The 21,919-nt window shown below is 44.9% G+C and overlaps 1 protein-coding gene across 1 annotated transcript in view; it reads left to right on the top strand.

Moving 5' to 3' along the window:
• The window catches only part of MREG (melanoregulin), a 70,235-nt gene that overhangs the window by 19,514 nt on the left and 28,802 nt on the right, over positions 1-21,919 (top strand). Inside the window, exon 2 of the mRNA XM_081242452.1 lies at positions 6,813-6,972. Coding sequence (XP_081098578.1) covers positions 6,813-6,972 — 160 coding nt within the window. The remainder of the gene's footprint in view (positions 1-6,812; positions 6,973-21,919) is intronic.

Below are 21,919 nucleotides of genomic sequence, written 5' to 3'. Positions count from 1 at the left end.
AGCAAAAGAGATATAGATCCTGTCCTCAGGGGGCTTCTATTGTAGTGTGTGTGTGTGTGGGGGGGGTGGCACAATAAGCAGTAAACATAATAAGTAAATTAGAGGATAAATAAGTCCACTTGTCCCTCAGTATCTGCAGGGGATTCATCCCCCCCACCTCCCCCAACCCAGGGATACAGAACTCATGGATGTGGAGGTGGAGAAGGGGCAGGGGAGCATGCTTGCTATTTTAAATAGGTTGGTCTGAGTAGGCCTCATTGAGGAGGGGATGTTTAAACAGCGATTTGAAGGAAGGGAGGGCGTGAGGCATATGGACTTCTGGGGGGAAATATTACAGGTAAAGAAGCAGCCAGTGCAAGGGCCCCGAAATGGCAGTGTGACTGGTGGGTTCAGGGAACAGCGAAGAGGCCAGAGTGGCTGGTGTGTCACGAGGGGATTATAGACCATTGTATGACCTTGGCTTATATTCTAAGTCAAATGGGAGTCATTGGAGAGTTTTGAGGGAGGGAGGTGACATGATCTGATTTACATATTAAAAGGATCCCTTTGATTGTATTAAGAACTGCGAATTGGTGGAGGCAATGGTAGGAAGAGGTAGATCAGTGAAAAAAAATTGCAGGAATTCTTTTGCAAGACACAGGCGCTTTGGCTTGGAAAGGGGTAGTGGTAGAGGTGGGTATTTGTTTAATGTATTATTAATAGGATTTTCTGTTGGATTAGATGTTGGGGATGAGAGAACCAAGGATTTTGGCCTGAGCTACCGGAAGGTTGGATTTCCCATCATCTGGGTGGGGAGGCTGCTGATGGGGAGGTTTGGAGGGAAGGTCAGGGCTTGGTCCACCATGTTGAGCTTGAGCTGTCTGCTAGCCATCCGTATGGAGATGGGAAGAAGGCAGGTAGATGCAGGAGTCTGAGACTTGGGGGCGAGGTCTGAGCTGGGGCTACAGGTATGGGTTTGAGAATCTTCCTCAAGAGGATGGTATTTAAAGCCATGAGACTGGTATGACATGACCGGGAGTGAATATAAACAGGGAAGAGACCAAGGGCTGAGTCTAATCTTCCTGAGCCCCAGCGTTTCCTCAGCTGGGAGACATAAAAATCATGTCCCCTTCCTACTTCACAGACTTCTTGTCAGGACCATCTTCAAGGCTTTAAAGCACTTAAAGCAATGGATGAAAGGCGTGATCACACCGTGCTCTGTTTCAGCCTTGGGATGAGAAGGCATGAAGGGTGGGAACATGTCAGGGACCGGGGCCCAGAAAAGCACCCAGAGTTTTCCTTCCTGTACTTTGAGAAGGTTGATACCTCTGGTGTTGAAGGAAGTCATGGCGAGCCTTGGTAGTTAAACAATGAGAAAAGCTCCAGAATCTATGGACCGATGTTTAGACTTGGGGTTAAATAATGTTTAGACATTGAATTAACTTGGTCGGAGTATCTGTCTTGGAAGCAGTGCAGGAAGGAAGGAAAGAACAAGGGAGGGAGGGAGGAAGGAGGAAAGGAAAGAGGGAGGAAAGGAGGGAGAGAGGAGGCAGAGAATAGAAGAGGGAAGGAGGGAGTAAAAGAAGAAGAGGGGAGGGCTTCCCTGGTGGCGCAGTGGTTGAGAGTCCGCCTGCCGATGCAGGGGACACGGGTTCGTGCCCCGGTACGGGAAGATCCCACGTGCCGTGGGGCGGCTGGGCCCGTGAGCCATGGCCACTGAGGCTGCGCGTCCGGAGCCTGCGCTCCGCAACGGGAGAGGCCACGACAGTGAGAGGCCCGCGTACCGCAAAAAAAAAAAAAAAAAAAAAAAAAGAAGGAGAGGGTAAGAACCTTCGCTTCTCCTGCCCCTTCACCAGGAAGTCACCACAGAAGGAGGAAAGGAAAAGTCTGGAAGCCAGGGGCAAAGAGGAAGCCCGGTTCCTAGTGGGGAATCAGATAGGAGGCCTTAGGTAGTCAAGGGGGTCGCACTAAACAGCCTTTTGGGGTCTGTTTTTTGAGACCTTTGTTTGCTGTTTACTGGAGATGTTCTCTCTTCACTGTCAGAGCTCAGTCTTGGACCAGTGAGGGCTGACGCCCAGCCTGTCTGTGGGGAGAGCAGTAAAGTCACTGGAACCACTGGCCTCAGTCACTCACCCACTGGCCTGTGAGTGCATGTTTTGTGGGGCTTTCCAGAAGCTTTCACACACGGTCCTTTGCTGGTAGTGAGGACTCACGGGAAACCCTTGTGAGCAGCTGTAATGCTGAGTGGCACTTAGCATGCAGTCCTTGGGCACGGAGTGCAGTGTTTCTAAGCCTGGAGTCTCCTTTTAGCCCTAGATGGTATTGAAAGAAAAGATTCCCAAGTGATTTGGTCCAGTGCCCTAGGTGGGATTGGGGGTGGAACCTGAGACTTTAATCATCTTACCTTTTGGGAGTAAAAGCAGCCTCTGCTTCGCTTGTGTGTAACTTCAGAGCCACTTCTCAAATGCCCGAGGTTAATAAAATATTTATCAGCAGCAGATGGTGGCCGGGGGCAAAACGGCCACTCTCACTTTCCTCAGAACCTTTTAGAGGTCATTATATGGGGGAGGGAGGGAAAGTGAAGCTCCAATTCAGTGCCCTCTTCCCCCCGGGGTAAGAGGCTCAGACCCCAGGGCCTTTGCATGGAGCTTTCTTTACACAGGTCCCACAGTCCTTCACAGTTTCAGGAGCACAGAGGTTCCCAAGCTGCTTCTTTAGTTGTTTACTTTAGGCCTTTCTTTGCTCTGGTCTCTTCTTCATCCTAAAGGTTCAAAATAGAGACACACATGTAGAGAACAAACGTATGGACACCAAGGGGGGAAAGTGGGGGGGGGGCAGTGGTGGTTGTGGGATGAATTGGGAGATTGGGATTGACATATATACACCAATATGTATAAAATAGATAACTAGTAAGAACCTGCTATGTAAAAATAAATAAATAAAATAAAATTCAAAGAAAAGAAAAAAAAAAAAAACTAACAAAGTGGATGCTGCCTTGACTGGCTGGTGGAGCAGGACGGAAGGAATGGGGACCAGGGATCCCAGGAGCCAGGCTGGTCTGACAGGTCCTTCCCTCATTCACTTTCACCTTGACCGGTGTTTTGGTGAAATTATTAAGGATTTATTTAGCAGTGAACCCCACTATGTCTGTGCCCCCAAAGAAACCTGACTTGTAACTCTAACGGATGAGAAGAAGGCGGTGGGAGTGAGGTCCAGGTGAGGTAGGCAGCCAAGCAGAGTAGGGGCTGCACTGCAGAGGAGAGCAGCCTAGACCCCGAGCTTGAGAGCATCACCCTGGGTGAGAGTCATTGCTCACCCAGGGGCAGAAGCCCTTGGTTCTCTTCCCTGTTTTATATCGTCCCCTGGGGGCGGGCGGATTAGTGACTAGGCAGAGTCTGAGGCTCACGGGACTTCAGGGGAGCACTGCTCCTAATCAGGGGGACCTGGGGAGGCACTACCTGTCTGGAGACATCCGCACAGGCCCGACGCTGACCTGCCTACAGGGGTTGTAAGTTAAGGATGAGAGGCTACTGTTTGACCTTGGCTGGAGTCACACGTGTATGGGGGTGGTGGGGGGAGAAGAGAGAAAGAGAGAAGACAGAGAGATTGATTGATTAATTGATTGGTTGTGAGAGGGTAGGAGCAACTGACCAGGGAGGCGGCTGTCTACTCAAAGCATGCAAAGAAACTGTGGGTTATCAAGCAGATAGGGACCAAGATAGCTTATTCTTGGTCAAATGTTGTCTATGACTGCTTATTCAGGTGGGTACCGGCCAATGTCTAAACCTCCTGCTCTAGGGAAGTTTTACTAAGCTATGTCCGGGATTTCCTTTAGCACGTTGGGATCACAGCTCAGTTTGTTCCATTTAAGTATTGGATACTTAATACTTCGAACACTTTTAAAGCAGCTACTCTGTGCCCACCCCCGCCAGGTGATGTGGGATATGAAAGAAATACTGGGTACAATCCCTGCCCTAGAGGAACGTATCCACTTGATGAAGAGACAAGACTCATACAAATGAAACAAACTTAGGGAAAAATAAAAGACCGGTTTTGGAACGTACTCGAGTTTTAGGACCCAGGAGGGATGTGTGCTGTGGTGTCAGCAGCCAGTGGCTGCAGCTTCTGGTGAAAGCTGTGCCCCGCCCCCCCCCCCCCCCCCCCCCCGGGGTCTGGATGCCTTGAGGAGAAGCCCCAGGGGAATTTGCCGGTTTGCGCGGGGAAACACATGTCGTTGTTACCTGAGCCGCTGCATTTGTGGGTGTATCCCCGTCACAGCACTTGGATTCAGTCTCATGACCGTGGCTGCTTGGAGACGCCCCATCGAGGACCTCATGCTGGGGTGGGGGGACTGTCCGCTGGCTGCCTGTCTGGGGAGAAATCAAACAACTCGTTAGGCTTGTCCCTGCCTGCCAAGTGGGATAGCGTCATCCATCCTTCTGACCTCAGATGGTTGTACAACAGGAGGGATGGAGCGTGGAGGCCCTTGGGTGAGCACCGTGTGGTTTATCACTGGCTGCAAAATCTATTTAGGCAAAAGGAAGTTGGAGTTAATACTCTTCGCGCTCTGACACTGCACTGCTGCCTGCTCTGGGGAATTTCTCTTTGTCCCAGTGTTCTCTCTCTCTCTCTGGGCTCCCCTGGTCTCTGCAGTCTGCCTTCCACCCCTGCTCCTTTCGTCACTCCCTGCTTGTTCCCAGACGCTTCCTCTGATCCCCTGGCTTCTGCAGTGATGGAGATGCACGAGCATTTCTCCCAAGTCTAGAGCTCCCGCCCTGTCCTCACTCCTAAGCCCAGATCCTGATCGCTGTGTGCACGCGGGTCGGCCTTGGCTTCGTCCCAGGTCAAGGCATCGCCCTCACACGGTCAGCGCTGACTCCTCTCCTTCCACCTCTGTGCCGCCCGTCCCCAGTCACCAGGGCGGCCACGTCTGAGCGTCTCTGATGCTGCTGGAACCCATCCTCTCACAGCTATTCCCCCTCTCGTTCTCGAGCCCACACCCTTCCTCACTCTCACTCCAACCAGTATTTCGAAACATTTAGAATTAAACATTTACTTAGTTAGCAATAGAACTCCACCTTTCCTCTGCCCCAAAGAAATCTTCCCTGTAACTCTAACAAATGAGGTTTAAACAGAGCGGCTTCTTTCTCTCTCCGCCCAGGCAGCCCTGCCCACCTCCTGCCCCACTCCTCCCCAGCAGTGACCCCGAGGCCCTCTGACACTAGGAACTCAAAGAACATGGCAGGAAAGCCACACCTACCCTCTTGTGACAGTTGATTGTGACAGCCTCCTAAGCTGTCTCTCTGTTCCTTTTTCATCCAGGGTTGTTTCTGTAAAACCCAGACCTGACAAGGCTCAAAACCACCTTGATAACTGGTCACCATTCACAGAACAAAGCCTGAACTCCAGCAGATCCTCAGTCTGACCCCAAATCACCTTTTCTTCCCTCCCTCTGGGCCTGTGTGGTTGGGCCTGCGTGAACCCTTGGAATTCCCCAGCCCTGCAGGCACTTTAAGCCTCCATACGCTGCTGGTGCTGTTCCCTCTGCCAGGAACACCTTTCCCCGTGCTTCTCTTCCTGAGGAAAGACTGTGTGCTCCTTAGGTCTGGGTTAGAGGTCGTCGCCTCCACGAAACCTTTCTCGAACTTCCTTCTCATCAAACATAATGTGTCACTCCTTCCCTGTTCCTACAATTTTCTGTTTGCACTTAAAAAAAAAAAAAGTACTTACCTCCTTGCATTATAGTCACACCAGTAGCAGGGACAATATGCTCTTTTTTTTTTTTTTTTTTGCGGTACGCGGGCCTCTCACTGTTGTGGCCTCTCCCGTTGTGAAGCACAGGCTCCGGACGCGCAGGCTCAGCGGCCATGGCTCACGGGCCCAACCACTCCGTGGCATGTGGGATCTTCCCGGACCGGGGCACGAACCCGTGTCCCCTGCATTGGCAGGCGGACTCTCAACCACTGTGCCACCAGGGAAGCCCCCATATTGTTTATTGAAAGTATTTGGATGTGCATATTTATTACTTAGTTTTCTTGTTGTAGGGAATTTGACAGATACTACATACCATTGCACTCTACATTTACTGCATTTCCTTGAATTCAGAGCCAGTAGAAAGTTCATCTCTTCATGTTAATTGTTTTCTTCTTTTAATCACATGAGAATTCTATTCCCCACTGGATTTCTTTTTTTCTTTCTTTTTTTTTTTTCTTAGCTGCTGGGGTACTCTGTGCTAAATTTCATGCTTAACATAGTAAAATTACCTCTGCCCAGGTATCCTGTTGTATCTGTCCTCTGTTGTTTTTATTATTTATTTATTTATGTTTGGCTGCTCTGGGTCTTCACTGCTGTGTGTGGGCTTTCTCTAGTTGTGGCGAGCGGGGGCTACTCTTCATTGCAGTACATGGGCTTCTCATTGCGGTGGCTTCTCTTGTTGCGGGGCATGAGCTCTAGGTGCGTAGGCTTCAGTAGTTGTGGCTCGCAGGCTCTAGAGCACAGGCTGAGTAGTTGTGGCACACGGGCGTAGTTGCTCCACGGCATGTGGGATCTTCCTGGACCAGGGCTCGAACCTGTGTCCCCTGCATTGGCAGGTGGATTCTTAACCACTACGCCACCGGGGAAGTCCCTCTGTTGTTTTTAAAGTGATTTCTTTGTTGTTCTGTTGTGTTATACTTAAGTATTAAAGACAATTCAGATTTTTTTGTTAGGAATACATATATTTATATGTTATATCATATACATTTTTATTTATATTATATATTAGCTACATATGATGTATATATCATACGTAATATACATTACAAAGCCCTTATACCCCCTCTTTTATCCCATAGTGATAACAATCCATATTCTTCCTTTGGAGCCACGCTGGCGAGGGATGATGAAAAGAATCTGTGGAGTGTGCCTCACGATGTGTCCCACACAGAGGCAGACGACGACAGAATCCTCTACAATTTGATCGTTGTTCGTAATCAACAGGCCAAAGATTCAGAGGTAAGCACCTTTTGAGATCTTGCTGTGTGCAGGTGATAATGTCCAGTGAAAAACAGCAATAACGGAGAAGACCAGCTTAGAATAGAGAAAAGAATGAAGGATGAGATGCGTGAAACGTAGGGCAGGTCTTTTAGCAGCATCTAGTCGCTAATTTTAGCTGGTCTTCGTACACCTGTTTAATACACAGATAAGACTGATTTCTAATTGTTACCCTAATGATACAAATTACAGCAGTAGGGAAACAGCAAGGCCGTGCAGTTCAGATCGTGAAAATACTTTATGGTCTTAAGTGGCTTAACCAGTCCATCTCTAATCTTTCTAACTGTTTAGCAAGCCACCATTAAAGATTCAGACTGAAGGTTGAGAGGTACTTTGCATCATCACTACTTCTGAATTAATGGGGCCTGAATTGTTTTTTTTTTTTTTTGTATCTTCTTAAATTGTGCTTATGGATCAAACAGCGTATCTGCCATATTTGAGGTGATTTTTGTGATAAGGCTTGAAACCACTCTTAATGGACTTTTAATCAAAATCATTGATATGAGAACACCAGAATATTGAAAAGGAGACAACTTCATAAATGAAGAGAAAACAGCAAAAGGGATGATATTTTATTTTCTCCTTTATTCCAAAAGTAGTATTATAGTACTCTACATAATACAATATAATATTACGTGTATCATTTTTCCAAGTAATACAACCTAAGTTTCCTAACTTCTGTGTTCATCTGTTAGTTCTGAGTAGATGCCTATATTAGATATGACTTTATGTTTTCCTTTCTAACATATAGTAATTGAGAAGAACAGAGACATTTAAAACCTCAGGCTTAGGCTATGAAGAAAGGCACCAGAGTGTGTATGTATGGGAGCAGGGTTATCTGGGGGGGGGGGGTGCCTGTTCCTTATCTAGGTTTCTTTATTTCTGCTAATTAATTGTTAACTGTTTTTCCCCCCCGAAAACATGCATTAGCAGGAGATGATAACTTTAGAAGAGTCACGTGTCCCGGTCCTTTTATTCTGGTGTGACTTGGGATGCCTTTGGGGGGTTGGAGGTGGGCTGAGAGGTGGGGAATGACAGTTGCCTCTGGTTCTTGAGGCCTGGGGGAAGAGTAGGCTGGAGAGTCCCGCAGTGGCTTTGATGAGCCTCCTTTCTTGGGTGTGGAGTGCTGGTAGGGACAACTTCTGCTAGATACCCATCACAGCGCTTAACTCAGAGGCATAGCATATTAGTGGCCATGCACTGCGCTACCCCTGGCTTCCCCCCCCCGCTATCCCCTCCTCCACTGGTAACATTTAAAGGACATCATAAAGGCTGCTCAGGCCAGGAATAGCCATCCTGGCTGCCCTTCCTGAGCATATGGACAGGAATTCTTGCATGACCTTGTTTTCCCTTTAACGGGAAGCGCTAATCCTTACCCTGCTGTACTGGGCTGACCCGTTAGGGTTTCTGCTGGTGAGAATGGAACTAGTTCTTCTCTTTTCTTCCTTTTCTTTCTCCACTCTGTGCAAAGCTGTGACAGCAATAGGGAAGTGATATATGTATATAGCACACGTTTCTCTGTCTCCCCAGGGCCTCAGGCCAGATGTGAAAGGGCCTTGAAGGGTGTTTGCACTGAGCCTGGCAGCTCTCTCTCGAGGAGCTCCTGTCTCTCTGCCCTGTTTGTCTTTACTTTTGAAAAGGCAGTAGAGGAGGCAACATGAGCTGCAAAAAGGCAGTAGAGGAGGCAACGTGGGCTGCAAAGTGCTCTGAATAAGCACCGCTTCCAAAGCGGCCACCGTGTCATTTCTGTGCTGCTCTTGGACCTGTGTGAAGGGCCTTCCAGAAAGCTTTTTCTTTTCTTTTTTTTTTTTCTTATTAGCTGAAATTCAATCCTTTATTATTTAGGTACAGAAGAAATAAATAAGAATAGAAGCAATGTCTTTTATCCTATATTTTCCTCAATATGTTGGAAAAAACCTCTTCTTGATTTGAATACAAGTACACCACTACTTTGTCGTCTAGGCCATTTAATGTTGTGTAACATGTATATATACAGCACCTCACATTCATATTTAATGGAGTAGTGTACAATGAGTGAGTTCCGGATGTAGAAGTGTTCTGTACGTAGTTTGACTGGTACTTCTCAGCGGCACGGATCGTGTCTCTATCTTACACTTTACCTTTACTTTAAATGGCTACAGGTCCCAGTTTTGGGAACTTTTTATAACAGTGATTCTCAAACTTGAGTGTATATAAGAATTACTTTGAAAATAAGTTTCCTGGACCCCATCCCCAGAGATTTTTTTTTTGAATTTTATTTTATTTTTTTATACAGCAGGTTCTTATTAGCTATCTATTTTATACATATTAGTGTATATATGTCAATCCCAGTCTCCCAATTCTTCCCACCTCCCCTGCCCCGAAGGCTTTTTCTTCTCCTTGCCTAAGAAATGAAGTCAAGTTTAACTCTAGAGGAACTCTGCAACCAGGACAGGCCGTCAGGTCAATAACATGAAGATGTGATGATAATGATTTTATATGAAATGATGTGAAATGTCTCTGTTCATGGTGCTTCCTTTTTTTTCAGGTGTAAAAAAAATACAGATACATACACAAGGTATATATAAAATATATTTTAAGGTATGTATGTATACATACATACATAATATATATACATGGTTAAAAAATGTTTCTTATATTTTCTTCCAAAAATTTGAAATGCATATAAAAGCATATATTAATATATTAATATATCTATTCATTTTCCCACAGATTGGATCATACATTACATATCATTCTGTACCCTGCTTTTTTTCCACTTAATAATATATTTTGGACATATTTTCACTTCAACATCTGTAGATTTACCTTAGTGGTTTTGGGGGCTCCCTTGTATCCTCTTGCATGAATTCACTCTCATTTATTCAGCCAGTCCCTATTAATATTTAGGTTGATTCAGGTTTTTTGCTGTTAGGAGCAGAAGCAATACTACAGTGGGTATCCATATATACTTGTATGCCCTGCCATAATTTTTTCAGGAGTAGAATTGCTGGATCAAAGAGTATGTGTGGGGCTTCCCTGGTGGCGCAGTGGTTGAGAGTCCGCCTGCCGATGCAGGGGACACGGGTTCGTGCCCCGGTCCAGGAAGATCCCACATGCCGTGGAGCGGCTGGGCCCGTGAGCCATGGCCGTTGAGCCTGCGCGTCCGGAGCCTGTGCTCCGCAACGGGAGAGGCCACAACAGTGAGAGGCCCGTGTACCGCAAAAAAAAAAAAAAAAAAAGAGCGTGTATTTAAAATGTTGGAATTGCCACAGTGCTTCCTTCTTGGGGGAACCTAGGAAAAACACTTCAGGGTGCAAAACTCACTAGCATTGGGAGTTCATCCAGTGTTTAAGAGAAGCAGCTGCTAAGCTCCAGATAGCTGTTTTGCCATGCTGAGGAGGGAATTTCCAGAACTTTGGATTTTTAAGAGAAGCTAAAAATCCAAACTTACATATCAAATGTCCAGATTTTTTTTTTGCGGTACGTGGGCCTCTCACCGCCGTGGCCTCTCCCGCCGCGGAGCACAGGCTCCGGACGCGCAGGCTCAGCGGCCATGGCTCACGGGCCCAGCCGCTCCACGGCATGTGGAATCCTCCCGGACCGGGGCACGAACCCGCGTCCCCTGCATCGGCAGGCGGACCCCCCAACCACTGCGCCACCAGGGAAGCCCCAAAAATGTCCAGATTTTTAAATGATAGCTCACATTAAAAAAAAATGTGTCAGCTAAACAAAATACGTTTATGGGCTACTGATATGCAAGGAATATTTACAATAAGGGCTACTACTACTTAATATTATTGTTATTTTGTTCAGTATGATTGAAAACTGAACTCACCATTGATTTAAAAGGTAGAAGGGGGAAGCTGGGGTTGTTTTAAGTTTGAACATTCATATTGCTTATTTTCTTTTTCATGAAGGGTAAAATTGGTACAAATTTTAATAAAACGGAGGATTTTAGTTTTGAGGGAAAAACAAATTCCACCTACTAAGGAACAAGAAACCCTAGATATTTTTGCATGATACAATTTAGAAGCTCAAGCAAGGTGTTAAGGAAAACTGAACATTATGTTTTTTCTTGAGTAGCAATAGCATGAAAGACCCAGGAACGCCCATATTTGGAATTCTCTGAAAAATGAAGAGTAATTTCAAAACAGTGTGTGCACCGCCTACATTCCCTTTCTGAATCTGGAGCTGGTGGAGGAAGGGCTGCAAATATAGTTAAAGCTACATTCGCTGTGTTGTCCCAAATTGGAAAAAAAAAATCAGAAAAGAAGATATATAGAAGAGCAAAGAATGAAGCAAAGGCATGAACTTAAAATTACTTGCAGTGTGAGAAAATAAAACAGTAACATTATTTAATTCTAATATAATCCACTTTCATTTACACAAGGCTTCAAAAGCTTGAAGACTGTCAGCAGAATAACTGATGCATTTACAGATCTCCAAGTAGTGGAAAAATTTTGCTCTTGTCTTTGGCTTTGTAAAATACTTTATGTTTAAGAAATAGTAAACAACCTCAAAATCATGTCACTAAATCATTATCCTTATGTTCATTTTCATTAACGTAGTTGTACTTCATATAACACTCTCTTCTAGGGAGCTTAATAATGGTTAATGAAATATCACTGTACCTTACTTACTTATTTTGTATAAATAATTCTAATCACACTGAATGATCTTGTCCTCCAAGATAATAATGAAAACAGTGCCAAGCACTGTTCAACCGCTTGACATAGATTAATTAAGTCCTCTACACAACAACTGTGAGGTGGGTGCTGTGATTCTTTCTATTTGAAGCAACTTGTCCAAGGCCACACAGTTGAAGGTATGGAGTCAGGATTTGAATCTGGGCTTTATGAATCCAGAGACAAAATATATAATGAGCACCACGATTGAAATTGTTAGAGGGGACTAGATATTGTCTGTGATCCCATGTAGATTTCTAAATGCATGAACAGAATCTGTCCAAAGCCTATTTCTGTGACTTTTTGAAACCAATGATATGAAAGTGACTCTCACATCAGTGGAATGAGAGCTATGTTTGGTTCGGGGATCGTGGTTGCAGTTCAGGAAGTGGTCCCAGTCATAATACACTTTTCCCAAATGATGCATTTACACAGTGAGTACAGCTGGTTAAGACTGCAACCCAGGGTTTCAGTTTTATTAGCTTCAAGATATTTCATCATGTTTCTTTCCATCCCTTCGTCTCTTTGTTCAGTGTTCTCTGACGTGTTATTTGGTGCCTCTTCTGAAGGTTCAGTAATAGTTCTTTTAGGAGTTCGTGCATGGCTTCAAGATTTTTCCTCTGTTAAAGAAGGCTTTTACATTTTTGATTAAGAATGTAAGTACTGGGCTTCCCTGGTGGCACAGTGGTTAAGAATCCACCTGCCAATGCAGGGGACACGGGTTCGAGCCCTGGTCCGGGGAGATCCCACTTGCCGCGGAGCAACTAAGCCCGTGAGCCACAGCTACTGAGCCTGTGCTCTAGAGCCTGCGATCCACAGCTACTGAAGCCCGCGTGCCTAGAGCCCGTGCTCCGCAACAAGAGAAGCCACAGCGATGAGAAGCCCGCGCACCACAGTGAAGAGTAGCCCCCCGCTGGCTGCAACTAGAGAAAGCCCGCCCGCAGAAATGAAGACCCAACACAGCCAAAAATAAAAAGTAAATAAAATTAAGAATGTAAGTGCTGAAAATCAAATCGTTTTCATAAACACTTTTAAAGACTATGCTGGTTCAAAATAGGTGATGTTTGTTTGACATAATCGGTGATAGAAATTCTAGGCTTATTTTTAAAGCTATTAAGTAATTGCATGCTGGGAAATGTACATAGTCCTGATGATGAGTGCCTGTCACTGAGCAAAGCAGTGTTTATACACTGGCAGGAACCATGTGAACACCAGATGCTTGTGTGGCTCAAGCCATCCTGTGAAAACCTGAAAACCTCCCTCTGCTGAACCCCTGGGAACAGCTACATGTTATTATTTTTTAAAACTATAGAGGCAAAAACATAAAATGTTCCTGGTTTACAATTTGTTTGCTCTTCCTGTGTGTCAGGACTCCCTGCTGGCATAGTGTTGTCAGGCATTGTAAACAGTTCCTATACAATGTTTAAGATAGCAACAGAAGTTCCCAGGGGTTTGTTTGCAACGTCTGGATTATAGGCTTAGCCTGTCATATCCCTGGTACTAAAAGAAAGGGTAAAACAGAGTTAACTGGAATGTTTGGTTGGAGGATGTGAGGCGGTGGGAGAGAGGGTGGGTCCCAGCCACATCGCTCTGCAGCGCTTGGAGGTGGAATGTTCTGGTTGGGCTCTGCACGGCTCCGTCTTAGCAAGTCTCCACTTGCTGGACGAGGCTCTCTCTGGTCAGGCCATCTGACTTCTCAATAAGTGGGTGAACGCTGGCCATGGTTGGCGATAGAACTGCAAGTTTTACGCCAAGCGTGAAGGAGCAAAATAACAGTGGAAAATTGAAGCAATTCTCTAGATCATTCTGGGCTTCTCAAAAGGCCTTTTGTTTGGGGTCCAGATGATCCAGATGGTTGAATGCAACCATTCTTTATTTGACTTTGCTAGTGACTGTTTGGGTTAGAGGGGGAGAGAATAAAAACACTCATTAGGGGCTTCCCTGGTGGCGCAGTGGTTGAGAGTCCTCCTGCTGATGCAGGGGACACGGGTTCGTGCCCCGGTCCGGGAGGATCCCACATGCTGCGGAGCGGCTGGGCCCGTGGGCCATGGCCACTGAGGCTGCGCGTCCGGAGCCTGTGCTCTGCAACGGGAGAGGCCACAACAGTGAGAGGCCCGCGTACCGCAAAAAACAAAACAAAACACTCATTAGGATCTGAGAGTCAAGCCGTCTTACCCTCTGTGTTCTAGGTAATAATATTTATGGAGGATTATGTAGGGTTCTAAACAGTAGCATGCTGCTTAATGCGTGTGTTCCAGGCAAGAACTGAAGCCTCACAGTACCCCTGTGAATGAGGGATTTTGACACATAAGATGAGAGGCTTTTGGTCATCAGTCCAAGGTGTTGGAGTGGGGGAATTGGGATCGTAGTTCAGTCTCTGTGACCTGGAAGCCTGTATGATGGGAAACGCTGCCCCCGTGTCTCTGTTGAGCTTACAAAGAGTCTCAGTGGAATCTTTTTGCTCAAAGACAAAGTTACCAAATGGGTGTTAACTTCCTGCCGAGCAGCGGCTCTGGTCTGTGTATCTGTCAACCATTACTCACCCTGCACCAACTGAATCACGGAGTGGATGACTTAAGTATCTATTTAGTATCAACCTGTATTGGGCAGTGCATGTAACATCCTCTAGGTGATGCTGCTTGGGAATTTTTAACACCTTGGGCACCATTCTGGGTACAAAAATCTATTGGACTCCACCGGAAGACATTGTTTGTCTGTCTGTGAGGTTCTTTTCTATTCTTTGCCCACCCCCAACTTTTAAAAAAATATCTAAGCATTTTGGATATTAACATTAAGGTAATCCATGTTTCTTGCCGAGTAGGTAGCACATCAAAGCTCTGTGTAATAAGCCAACAGAGTTGAGACAGCAAATATTAGAAAACGATGCAGGCAAGGGGAAAATCATTAGATATTCAGTAGCATGTGAGGTGCTGAAAAACATGCCTTTGGAATTAGACAGTTGGGGATGAGAGTCATACCTCTGCCGTGTCCTAAGATGACACTGAATAGTCATTTAAACTCGGGGAGATCATACTAGTTATTGTCCAGTTTGGGACACAGTCACAAGGTCTTAAGAAGAAAGGGGGGTGCTAATATTGAGTATGCCAGGCCAAAGATATAAATTGGGGCTGCCCTAGACAAGCTGGGATATATGATCACCTTTTTTAAAAATTGTGGTAAAATATATAAATAACAAAATTTGGCATTTTAACCACGTTGTAGTGTCAGTTCAGTGGCATTAAGTACCTTCACATTGCTGGGCAGCCATCACCACCATCCATCTCCAGGACTTTTCATCTTCCCAAACTAGAACTCCATACCCATTAAACGATAACTCCCTATAACCCGTTGCCCCAGTCCCTGGAAACCACCTTTCTACTTTCTGTCTCTGAATTAGACTACTTTAGGTACTGCATATTAATGGAATCATACAATATCTGTCTTTTTGTGACTGGCTCACTTCACTTAGCAAAATGTCCTCAAGGTTCATCCATGTTGTGGCATGTGTTAGAATTTCCTTCCTTTTTAAAGCTGAATAATATTCTATTGTATGTATAAACCACATTTTGTTTATTCATTCTTCTGTCACCAGGCACTTGGGTTGCTTCCAACTTTTGGCCTGTGTGAGCAAAGCTGCTATGAACGTGGGTGTACAAATATTTGTTTGAGTCCCTGATTTAAATGCTTTTGGGTATATACCCAGAAGTGGCATTGCTGGATCATATGTTTAATTTTTTGAGGAACCGCCATACTGTTTTCCACAATGTCTGCACCATTTTACGTTCCCAACATCAAGGCATGAGAGTTCTAATTTATCCACATCCTCACCAACACTTGTTACTAAGATCACCTTTCTTAACCTCTAAACTGGTCAATAAAACAGCTGATGACTTCATATTGATCAGTTTTCACATCCACATAGAGCAGAGACAGTTGAAACTGTGGGCCAGTCACCACCACTGAATATCAGCGTTAGGGATGTAAACCCGAAAGAGGCTGATGTCTTGACAGAGCCTCCCTCTGAGCTGCCTGTCCATGGAAGGGAAATAGACAGGTCAGAACACTGGGGGAGCTCTTTGTACCTGAATTCTATTCTGTTTTTTCCAAGCATCCATATACTAAAATGTAACGACCAGGCCCTGGTTCTCTTACTGCTCTTTAGGTTCTGTCCTCATTGGCCCTCTTCCCCTGGAGCCCCAGAAAGACAGTAGATAGTACAGCTTGGGACTACTGACAGGTCAGTGACAGAGAGGGTGTACAACGCATTGGGGACCTCCAGGAAGAGGCAGTGCCTGTAGGAGAAGGGCAGGGAGCTGGCCGTCTCTTTCCATTACTAGAACTTCACTGTTGCAGTAACAGGTTGCTGCACCTCTGGGTTTTCTGAGTTATTGTGCTTGTGATGGTGAATTTCCAGAAGGCAGACCACACGTTTATTGGCATGCATATGCAGGATAATTCACTGATAAAGAATTCTATCTCTCCATTAGTTTTTTTTTACAATTTGCAGAAACCAATTGGGCCTGAGAAGAAACAGAAAACATAAAGCTGCCTCAAGAGTTGTATTTTTTTTAAGCTATAGTTGACTAGTTGTAAATTTGAAACACAGGGATTAATACCAAGTTAAGCCTCCAGTGACCTACCTCAGTGGTGGCTTTGGCTTTTTCTAGAACAAGTGAGATCATCAGAAATGCCTGCCTGTCATAGAGTCAGGGTGCCTCCTCCATGCGTTGCCTGGATTTCCACAGCAGTCTTTTGATGTAGATGAGTTATTTATTAAAAAGAGAGTGAGAGAGAGACCCGAAGAAGAGGTTTCTTCTTCTTGATAGTGTCCAGAAATGGGCTTCTGACTCAGGGTTTGATGCCTTCCCTTTGGGGTGGAGAAGGAAAGCTAGAAGGATCTGAGGATTTAGGGCAGATAGCCGAATGATTTTCTTTGTGCTTTATTTTAAATGTGAGCAGGAATAATCGTGTGGTAAAAGAAGCTTATAGGCCTAGAACTCTATAGAAAAAAAAAAAGGTACTTTCCAACTTATTTCCCTCTTTAGAAAACACCAATGTGTGATTGATTTTTCAAATGTATCTGTGCTATTTTATATACAGGATTTGTTTCAACAAAAGTTCAAATTCTGCCTGATGTGTCTATTTATTGGTTAATTTTGTTAAAAACAATGTGTCTAATGTTCAGTTAGGCAGGCTTGGTTTGAAATGAGTGTTTTCAGTTCTCTGTATCTCTGAGTCTAATATTTTTTAGTCTTGATGTTAATTTAGGGTCAACAATGTAGAAAACTCTTTTCTGTTCTTCCTACATGCCCTGCCTCTCAACTCAATAGGAGGACGAACTGATTTCTATTGCCATTAAGTTAGAATTTCTGGTTTCATCAAAGTAAGGACCACTTTCAGTTTCACAACTATTCTTACGTCAACACAATGGGCATGTGCGTGAGGGAGCCTGGTTGGTTGTTCATGCAAAGCTCACAGGCTTGTGATACTATGGGTGTGTCACTTCTGCCCCAGATCTAGTAATGGGCTTTACAGGTCTCTGAACTTGATTTTCTCAGGGCACATAGAGCTACTTGAACTTAGGGAGTGTATTAGAGAAACAAATCCAACAGGCTGGGCTGTGTGTGTGTATCTATCTCTATAGCTCTTTATCTCTATACTTATACCTATATCTATCTCTCTCTATTTCTCTATCTTATCTATCTCTATCATTCTGTCATCCCTATCTATCTATCTATCTATCTATCATCTGTCTATTTACATTTTTTTAAAGGAATTGGCTTACACAATTGTGGAGGCTTGGTGAATCCAGAATCTGATGGGGGAGGCCAGCAGGCTGGAGACTTAGGGAATAGTTGCAATTCAAGTTCAAAGGCAGAATTCCTTCCTGCAGAGAGGAGGCCAATCTTTGTTTTATTAGAGCCTTCGAGTGATTAGGTAGGGCCCACCCACATTATAGAGAGTAATCTGCTTTACTTGGAGTGTACTAATTTAAATATTCATCTCATCCACAAAACACCTTCACAGAAACATCCAGCATAATGAGTGACCAAATATCTGGGCACTGTGGCCCAGCCAAGTTGGAATGTAAAATGAACCATCATAGTGGATTTTACTAATGCTAATCAAATTTGCAAGAGACTGCCGTATAAACCCAAATGCACATAACCATTTGATGGGCCATAAACTTGACTGGTCCGTCCAGCCTCTCCCCTATAATGAAATATGTAAAGGAAACTAGTGACCACACTAGAAGTGACTGGGAAAGAGGGATCAGAGATCGATGGCAACTGCCATCTATGGAACACTTACCGTGTACCCGATGCTGCTCTAAGTATGTTACATATACAGTGTTAACTGCTATTGGCCTCCAGATGTGATAACCTGGTGCTTTCATCTCCAGTATAAAGCTATTCCTGTGATTTGGTTAGGACACCCTGCCCCTTGATGGTGGTAGATAGAGGTTTCTGAACATCTCCCCCAGGTGAACTGTAGCTTCAGGAACTGGACACAGGCAGGGATTCGGGAGGGCAGGCAGCAGAATATGGAATCAAGGGAAATCCAGAACCGTGTCATATTAGACGAATCTGCGACTGAGACCAAGGGAGATATTTCGAATAAAGGCTCAAATTGAAGGGGCTAGGCAGTTACCCAAACAGAGCCAGCAGAAGATAGGGATCTCTAGACATTTCAGTCCGAGTGTAATAATCTGTGTAGATTACTGCAGTAGAATTTAATGCATTGCCAAGGCTCAGCAAGTCCTACCATCCCATTTTCTCCCCCGTGGAACCTCTTGACTATTTCCCCAATCCAATAATGACATCATCTCTGTTGCCTATGGACAGCTACACCTCTCCACTTGAAGACACATTCATTTTCTTGATTTATTATTTAATATATAAAGCTGGACTGAAGGCATAGAAACTGATGAGGCTATTGAGCTTTGAGGAATCTCTGCCCAGACTGTGGCAGCATTCAGTACAGTTCTACATTTTCCTCTTGGCTGAGACCCAAGAGAGCCTGGGGGAAGTGGTGGCCTCAGAGTGGTATCCCTTGTGATCAAAATAGCTCCTTTGCTTCCTCAACAGTTGTTTTGGCCCCATTCACTGGTTTGAAATTCTTTTAAGGTGGAGCAGCCTAAATATATATATTTAAAATAGTTATTTATTTGGCTGTGCCGGGTGTTAGTTGCAGCATGTGGCCTCTAGTTCCCTGATCAGGGATCAAACCCGGGCTCCCTGCATTGGGAGCACGGAGTCTTAGCCACTGGACCACCGGGGAAGTCCCTGGAGTAGCCTAAATATTGAATCTAAGTTATATCAACTCATCCGGCAGTTCCAGTGTGTGCAGCCCATCCTATGGATATTCTCACACAGTTAAACAAAGGTATGCATTCTCTGCAGTAGTGTTTTGAAAAGTAAAAATCTGGAAATAAAAATATTTGATGAAGGTGCTGGTTAAAAAATAACAGGGTAGGATTTATAGATACTGGCTTGGAAAGATAGTTAGGATCTATTGCTCAGTGGGCATGTATAATATTATCCCATTTGTGTAGAAAGAGATCCCATTTGTATAAAAGCATATGTATGCTAATATACAGCAATAAAATTTCTTCATAGGAAGGTTACCTATGAACTTTTTTTAGCCTTGGTGACCACTGGAGAGTAGAAGTGGATGGAGAAAGGGATACTTTTACTTTCTTTTAACTTTACGGTCTTCTGTACTGTTTGAAAGCAATTTTAGACTACATGTGTGTATTGCTTCTGTATACATATACTTCGTATAAAATAATTATTTCACAGCACACTTTGTGGTGGCTGTTTCCTTAGGTCTTTCTAATCTGTCTTGTTTTAGTGTGGGTATGTTGGAGAAAGGGGAAGGGGTGGGAAGAAGGAGGGAGGGAGGAAGAGAGATTAAGAGAGAGAAAATGAGAGTTAGTTTAGGAGGACTGGAGCACATTTTGAGGAATCCTGCCAAAATGGACTGAATGGCAGAATGTGCATGAAGCAGTCAGTTGGTATTTATTTTTAACATTCTAAGATTCATCTAATAGATCAGGCTCTTTCTCTGAAGCTCACCTCCCCTCCAGCTGCCCGTGAATTCACATGGTAATTAACAGAGACGTATTTGTTCGATTCTTCCCCACCCTCCCCACCACCCTGCCCCCGCCTCTTCCTTTGATTGGTCTCGCTCATCTTAGAATAACTGAAAATGGCTTTAATTGCACAGAGCCCGCTAGAGCCCTGGATACTGGCGCGCTGGGTCTCCACGGTGTGAATGTGCTCAGCTGGGGAATCTCTGAAGGCTTACGAGGAGTCCTCCATAAGTACAGCTTTTTGGTTTTGAGTGGATGCCGAGGGGGAATGGCAGCACCTGCCCGGTTCTGATGGGGGCCCAGATCTGTGGCTTTTCAGTCCTAAAATCGCCGAAGTGTTCTGGAAGGAGACCGTATTTTTCTTGATATGAAACCACCCTTCCATTTAGGTACCCAGTCCCTGGGTACCTGTTGTCACATAATCATTACACCATGCTGTTTACCGCCCTGGAGGGAGCTGTGCCCTTTGATGGTTTTGCAATAGGAGAGATAGGTCCGGTGGCTTATGAATACAAACTGAGTCTACACTCTTGAAATAATCGTCCTGTTTAATTAGAAAAGAGGTGAGGTAAAGTCACATCCAAGCTTGTTTACCACGTTGCTGTTGTCATTGTTGTTATTTAGTAATTTGGAGCCTGGACCTAGCGATTATCATACTAAGTGAAGTAAGTCAGACAGAGAAAAAAGACAAGTTATCATATGATATCACTCATATGTGGAATCTAATTTAAAAAAGATACAAATGAACTTATTTATAAAACAGAAGCAGACTTACGGATATCGAAAACAAACTTATGGGTACCAAAGGGGAAATGTGGGGGAGGGGGGAATAAATCAGGAGCTTGGGAGGAACACACACACACACACACACTGCTGTATATAAGATAGATGACTGACAGGGACCTATGTATAGCACAGGGAACTCTACCCAGTATTCTGTGATAACCTATATGAGAAAAGAATCTAAAAAAGAATGAATATATGTATATGTATAACTGAATCACTTTGATGTACACCTGAAACTAACACAACATTGTAAATCAACTATACTCCAATAAAATTAAAATATTAAAAAATATAAAGTAAGCATAGACAAAGCTTAAAAACATAAACAACTTGGAGCCAGGTTCAGTGGACCTGAGTCACAGTTCACCTCATTCCTTCTACATGGATGCAGCTTGTCGTAGGAGGCCACACCCAGGCGGGCAGTGTGTGTTTGCACCCCATGTTGTCAGTCCTGGTGGCTGTGGCTCCAAGAACGGAAGATCCACATGCCAGTGCTGCTTCCCCAGGCCCAGATGCTGGGCAGCCATCAGGGAGGGGCGAGCAGGAGGAAGTCCTCGTAGATACTTTTTGTTTCATTGTGCAGCCAAATGTACTTGTCTCTTGGCACTGATTTTTATTCTTTTTTTCCCAGCCTTGGCGAGTTTACCAGGAAGTTGTGTTTTTTTTTTTTTTTTTAAGTTGTTGGGGGTAGGAGCTTATTAATTAATTTATTTATTTTTGGGTGTATTGGGTCTTCGTTTCTGTGTGAGGGCTTTCTCTAGTTGTGGCAAGCGGGGGCCACTCTGCATCGCGGTGCGCGGGCCTCTCACTATCGCGGCCTCTCTTGTTGCGGAGCACAGGCTCCAGACGCGCAGGCTCAGTAGTTGTGGCTCATGGGCCTAGTTGCTCCGCGGCATGTGGGATCCTCCCAGACCAGGGCTCGAACCCGTGTCCCCTGCATTAGCAGGCAGATTCTCAACCACTGCGCCACCAGGGAAGCCCTCTACCAGGAAGTTTTGAAACCAGGTACGAAGGGTGGAGATAAAACCCCCCTGCCGTTGAGTTTGTTGTTAAACACAGGACATGCTCAGGGACGTGAGCTTTTACCCGTTGGTCCCTGTCTCTTTGCCAGCACAGAAGGACTCTGAGGAAAGCTATGAGTGGGAATGGCAACAGCTTGTAAGAAGAGAGACCTTCTGACCAAGGACTGGTCAGGGTGCTTGCTCTTCCAGCCCTGCCTTGACAATCGGTGAAAACACGTTTAAAAATGCCCTCTGTCGTCTTGCACTGCGTAGACTGTCATCTGTCTATCTGAAGTCAGCGAGGTTTCCGTATTTCTTCTACTGGGAAATGACTGTAGGCCATGCTTTTAAGCCATCAT

The sequence above is a fragment of the Mesoplodon bidens genome, assembly GCF_964165515.1.
Source record: "Mesoplodon bidens genome assembly, chromosome: 8".
NCBI lineage: Eukaryota > Metazoa > Chordata > Mammalia > Artiodactyla > Ziphiidae > Mesoplodon > Mesoplodon bidens.
The sequence above is the reverse complement of the archived record's forward strand: the minus strand, read 5'-3'. Positions and strand labels throughout refer to the sequence as shown.